We start from the raw sequence: 6833 nt of genomic DNA, 5'->3' as shown, positions 1-6833 counted from the left end.
TCCTACCGTTTTTTTTCCTCTCTCAGTAAGTTGAATCACATCGTTACTTTTTCAAAATATAAAGTTGCTTTTAAGTCTTTAGCCCCTGTCAGTTATGCTCATAGGTAGCTTTTCAGTATTTACAAAAATTACTACTAAAAAGCTGGCCGTATAACCCTCCAAGTTATAAGCAAAGTTTGAGAGTTTTGAATTTTTTATTTTTAGTTGGGAATATTTTAGTGTTAAGAAGATTTTAGGAAATATAGGCTATTTTAGTATTTTAGGTTTTAAATAAAGTCACAAGTTTAATTAGAAATTTATGAAAATTTGTGTGCTTATTTTATAGGTAACTGATTTCGTGTCGAAAATAGTGGATTACCGTTGCAAGGTAAGTAGCATAATCATACTCTTATACGTATGTACGGTAATGATAGAATAATGATGATTTTATATTAAGAATTATGTATTAAGTTATTTATGAAAAATCATGATTTTATATGAGAGTTATGCATTAAAATAATTTATGAAAAGCTATGCATGATTTTATGTGAAGATTTATGCATTAAAGTTACTTTATGAAAAATCATAATTTTATGTGAGGAAACATGTATCACGGAAATTATGAAAGAATGCGATTTCATTTGAAATCTATGATATGATATGATAAGATATGACAAGTATGCATGCGATTTCTTTTGAAATCTATGATATGACAAGTATGCAAGTATGATTATGATAAGATATGTAATGACCTATGTTATGATATGAAGACGGTACTTATGTTATGGGCATCTTACATTGCCAGGTCATACATGCTGGTAGTGCACCCAGCATGTCTTCCTTATGTATAGATTCCACAACAATGGGTAACGACCTATGATAAGTAAAAGATAAGTTCATGTTCATGTTATTTACGTATGTATTTATGAGTATGCACGTTTTCCAAGAAACCTAATGCTTATTATGTTTACTCTATAATGTGTTGTTTATTGAGTATTCGACTCATTTTTGTATATTTTTATGTTTTTTAAACCACCCACCCCAAATGATGACATTTATGAGGATGAGACTGCATGCCAAGACTTGATCTAGGGAGGCGAGGCAGAGGCCTAGACAAATTATGTTATGATTATTTTTATGGTTTTAGGTTAAATAAATTATTTTGTTAAGCACATAAGACTTCTGTATTTTTTTAAATAAGTGCTTCCGCAGACTCTATTTTAGATTTTAAGTATTTGTTTTATTTATTAAAATCTTTCACATCTGGCGCGTTGTTAAAAGGAAAAGTTTTTTGTCAAGTTTAGTAGCACATTGGTTCTCCGAAAATTCTAAAATGTCTTTATTAGAGAGTGGGGTGTTACACGACCTAACCCCAAAATCGAAAATTCAATTTTTTAAAGCAGATGATGTCCAATAATAATTGTGTGGAATCTCCTCAAGAGAGAACTTTCATGTGATGATCCTCATTTCTAAAGCAGACGTCTAGATAGATAGATAGAAACCTGCTCTCATTTTTTCAGTGGAACCTCCTCAGAAAAGAATTGGGAAAGAAAGAGAGAGTTTATCTATGAATTTTGGCGAAATGTAGAAAAACAAAGAAGTTGGTAAAAGTGGTGCGGATGGGACACATGGTGTTCTTGGGCAGTGAAAAACTGAATGAGGGGCTCAACTTTCAATCGATTTCTAAATGAGCGGCGACGGGAAGATGTGTTTCATTATCCAGTGTAATGAGTCTTTGTGATTTGTGTAGAATTTTTTCCGTGAAGGAGTATTATTGGAGGCTGTTAAAGGCTTACTTTCGGTTGGACCACTGCATAGCGTCTGTCTAAGAATTTTGTAGTCGAGGAAGGATGGAAGTGCTCTTGCTCTGTGTATTAATTGTCGTTGGGTTCGGTCATGATCCTCAGGTGATTGCTTATGATTGCATGTATTTAGCCATGTACGTACGTAGTGGCCTCTCGTTCCTTTTGTAACGCCTAACCCGACAGCCTTTGTTCCCACGTCCCAAATAGCTTCAAGATTCACGACCTTTGGCATACAGTTCCTGAAAGGGCTCTATTTAGAGCTATCCGAAAGTAATCATTTTGGAAGTAAGTTGTGAAGGTCGTTACTTACTTACATGGAAAGCCTAGTTTCCACTTTTGACACATGATTTGTAAGAGGTATCCCGGCCCCTTCCATCTCATGCACAAAATGAAAAAGATCAAGCGAACACCAACAACAAATATAAAACATATAAACAGGTCAGAAGGTAATTATTTTTGAGATATGCAAGGATGAAATAATATTGAATAATACCGTAGCATTATATATAATTGAGACTCGCTCATGGATCTTGAGGTCGTTGAATTGGGACACGGCCGCCGGAGCAAATGGCCGGTATATAGTACGTACTTGAGTTGTGTGTTCCAAACGATAGATGTAGGTAATTGCATGGAGAGATACGTACATACATATATGCAATGATCATCATGATTATATGCAAGCTACCATGCATCTCATGACCCGACCCAAAAGATAAGTATGTACGTACATATGTAGCTGTACGTGAAGTGACTTCAGTGTTACCTTCTGCGTTAATGTTGTTGATATGCCAGCTTTATATAGAGATCGATGGAGCTGATGAGGATTATAGACCTACGTACGTTACCCACCCATAATAAATTGCTAAACTTATCCCATTCCTGATCAGTTGACCATTTGATGAGCAGATTTTTGAGATATTGCTTTTTATGAAAAAGACAAAAATGATTGTGGGCAGAATATTTGAAATGAATGCATAAAGCTATAGTCTTGAATCCTGACATAAAAATGGAAAACATTTTAGAGCTCGTTTCAAGAAAAATAAATATTTATGATGAATTATTTATAATGAATATAATTATTTAATAATGATAATAATATACTCATTTTAATAAAAAAATACTAATTTTAATAATAAATATATAACTAACAAGAAATAAACAATTCTTTTTCCCTTTATAGTGGCTGTACTACAAGGTGGAAAGATATTTAAAATTAATACAGAGGATCCAGATGTATATATATTTTCTAACGAAGAATCTTCTATATATTATATATCCTTGTTTTCTACAAAAGAAGATCTAGTACTGCATGGCATTAATTAACATTACTGTTATAGGTAATATTGATAGACATTGCCACATGCAAGTGATCACTATTTTCTAGCTAGCTATTTGATCTTTCTGTTTTTGTTTTTCTTATTCTTAGGGTTTGATTGGACCTTTCCACATAACAACTGAGATTCACCAAAGGCTTAATTAAAAAATTAATAGATTTAAATACAAATTCGAAGATGGCAATATACGTACATGAGAATATCCACCCACTTTGAATAAGAAAATTTTTATTCATCATCTTCACACATCACATACTACACTTTTTTTAATATATGTTTTTAATCTTACCAAATGTGTGGTATATAGATGATGAGTATAATAATTCATTAAGTTTAAGAAAAATAAAAATAAAAACTTTAAAAATTAAAAAAAAATAAAAAAAATAAAAAAATGTATAGTGTGTGGTGCATGTTTGGGGAAGATGAGTAGCAAAACTCTTTGAATAATAGGTTAAAACTTTCTTTGAAGTTGTGTAAATTAATTGAATAATGGGAGAATAGGCATTCATTTTATTTAGTTCCAGCTAATTAAGGGCTCATTTGGATAGTAAGAATATTTAAGAATAGTTGTAAAAAATAGTGAAATGGTTTGTGAATAGTAGTAAAATAGTTTGAGTTAAGATTTTTATTAGTTTTTGAAAAATGAGAGAAAAAGTTGAATAAAAATATTATATGGTTAAAAATTTGTTTGAATATAATTTTTTAATAGAATTTTTGTTTGGAAGTTTGGAAAAGTTATATAGGGTTTTGTATTTTTGCTTGAGAGTTTGGACAATTAAGCTGTAATGATTAGATGAAAAAGTTGATAATTTGAAAATAAAAAATGTTTAATTTGTATTTGAATGATGTTTGAAATTAAAAAAATATCTCAGAATAATTGTATTCCCAAACAGGTCCTAAAGAAATTTTCAATGGGGAGATCCGGAAAGAAATTAAACAACATCCGATTAAGGAAATCTTCATTTCAGACGTATCATGATCATCTAATTAAAGATCAGATTCCATTGGCAAGGCGAAACAATTAACTGTTTTCTCATAGAAAAATTCATTTATTAGTGGTTCGATCTCTAACCTAAATGTTTTGTAAAATATTTTATGCAGTACGTACGTACATTATAAACCACGACACAACCAATTACTGATAATGAAACCATTAATCCAAATTATAAAAAGCCGCTAGATTTTAATTCGTAATTGCATGCTTTCAAAAAAATTTCCGATTTGCTAAGTTAATTGTAGCAGTTGGATATTCTATATATGCAAAGAACATTAATGAATAATTACTCATCCGTCAATCGAGCATGGATTATCATGAACCAAATTAAAGCTCTCATCATCATCATCCCATGTCAAATGGATGTCATATATATGGTGCTCATTTACGAAATTTACCATACACGATCCAGCGCGCGTCTCTGGCCACAAAAACGCATGCAAGGGCAATCTTTAATTTCGAATCAAAGAGATCGATAAAGCTCTCTCATGCATGCATCGATCCTAGCAGCTTGCACTCACGTACAGTACTACAGATCTCACAGAGTTCAACCCAATAATCATGAGGCGCAGCTTTATATTAATCCATGTAGATCTAGTACTACAATATATATTTAATGACAGATAATAAGATATATATTTTATATGAAAGATCAGAAGTAGTAATAGGGTCAATAAAAATATATCATGCCCTGAGAAAAAGCTGAGAAATTATTTTTGTGAACTTAACGTAGGAATTTGCATGTCTGTTTAGAAAGTCGATGAAGATTATAAATTATGCAAATTAAGTGATTTAATTTGAATGCTATTGGAAACATATATGGTTACTTTTTCTTAAAGAGCGATTACGTAACTCAATGTTCGACTCAGCATGCATGCAGATCGGATAAATTTTGAAGGACGTGAGCAGGGGTCGTTCATGCATATTGCTTTCCACAAAAAGAGTCGACACCATAGAGATAATTAACTTGTTTGGATTTTAAAAGAAATGTTTACCAAAACATTTAAGAGGGCATTGGCTGGCAACTTCATTGAGAAGAATTTCATGCCATACTGTTTTGGAAATTAAAACATTCGCTGTACGTGGTTTTCATTCATTATGAAATCAAAGCTTGTTTTTATTAAAACCGCTTTAATGCATACAACGAATGCTTTCAATCACCACAGAAAAATATAGAAAGATAATCCTGCATTCGATAAGTACCAAACTCGTCCAGATCAGTACTACTATATTGATATCAAATATTAATATTAACATGAGCAAAGTCGATAAACCAAAAAGTCGAAAACAGACAATAAGAGGGTTATGTAAAAGAAAATATTTAAGTGAAAAACAGTACTTATACTAATCCTAGCTCTCTTATAAATCATAATTAATTAATTAATCCACTAATGGAAACTAGGCTTTCCATGTAACTAATGACCTGAAACGAGAATACTTGATCTCCATCAATTTGAAGAATAGTTATCATCTCTTTGGTAGAGACGTCATACAAAGCCAGCTGTCTATCATCTTTTTCCAAGAATATGATGTCATTCCTCCAAAATTCTAATGGTCTACGAATTCCTGTAAGAGGGCCAACCTTGAACAGCTTTGTCCAAGACTCCCTAACCCCATATTCATGTAATAACCATACATCCCAACACATTCGTGACCCCTCCGCATATCTATTTTTCCAACTAATAGCCGCAGCAACCAACTCATTGAACAAGAAATATTCAACATCACATCGATATCCATTATATGTAAGGCTATCATCCGGCATCGGAGTTATTAGGAATACTTCCTTGGCTATGTCAAATGACAAAATACCTTCCCAATGATCAGTATCCGATGCCCACCAATTACCAATCCCATTCAGGTTTGTCTTCATACCTCTACAAGCATTCCAAATACAAAAAGGGAGGCTGTCAACTTGTGTCCAAGAGTCAGTTCTTAAGCTATATACCTCGCTATAGAACATGACTCTCATTTCATTCTCGTCTACGAGTCCCATTTCATACTCATCTAAGTTAGGGTAGCGTTCAAAGAATCGAAAATTTCTAATTATCTTGTAGTTGTGAGTTTTGGCATCAAAACCAAATCCGATGCCATTAGGGCTGGCACGATAGTTGGCAGGAAGGCCGGGCAAGTTTGATATAGGGACAACCTTTGTTTCTTTGGTTGCAGGGTTCCATAAAATAGTATTCAAGCCACAGTTGTCGTGAAGACAAACAAGACCATTACAAGAACCCACAATAAAAATCTCTACTTTCTTGTCGATAATTCCAAAATATGGTCACTACAACACAATTGGTTTTTAGTGACGGTTAAGAAATTGTGACGGTCTCTAGACTGTCACTAAAAGGTATTTTCTGTGACAATTTCTGGAAACCGTCACTAAAGATAGAATGAGATTTTTTTACGTTCCAACGTATGGGAAATATGCGTTCGAACGTTACATATACGTTCGAACATTATGTCTGTTTACGTTTGAACGTAAAATGTTTTGGCGCAACCGTTTGAATGTTATTAATTTTACGTTCGAACGTAAAATATTTGCACCAATGTTCGAACGTTAAGTAATAACATTCGAACGTTCATTGTAAATTTAAATTAAATGACTTTAATTTAAAAATTATGTGGTTTTTATTGTGCATAATTTGTGAACAAGTCTAAAAAATTGAATTGTATATATTTATATATACACACTTTGTAATATATAAATATATATTATTGATT

The 6833-nt window shown here is 32.4% G+C and overlaps 1 protein-coding gene across 1 annotated transcript; it reads right to left on the bottom strand.

Moving 5' to 3' along the window:
• Nucleotides 1–5484: 5484 nt before the first annotated feature.
• LOC121259595 (F-box/kelch-repeat protein At3g06240-like) lies at nt 5485–6108 on the bottom strand. Its single transcript, XM_041161231.1, has one exon. It carries the CDS (start codon nt 6106–6108, stop codon nt 5485–5487), a length of 624 nt encoding a protein of 207 aa, XP_041017165.1.
• Nucleotides 6109–6833: the final 725 nt, after the last annotated feature.

The sequence above is a fragment of the Juglans microcarpa x Juglans regia genome, chromosome 4D (genome assembly GCF_004785595.1).
Source record: "Juglans microcarpa x Juglans regia isolate MS1-56 chromosome 4D, Jm3101_v1.0, whole genome shotgun sequence".
Taxonomy (NCBI): Eukaryota; Viridiplantae; Streptophyta; class Magnoliopsida; order Fagales; family Juglandaceae; genus Juglans; species Juglans microcarpa x Juglans regia.
Note: the sequence above shows the minus strand (reverse complement) of the source record. Positions and strands in the feature narration are given on the sequence as shown.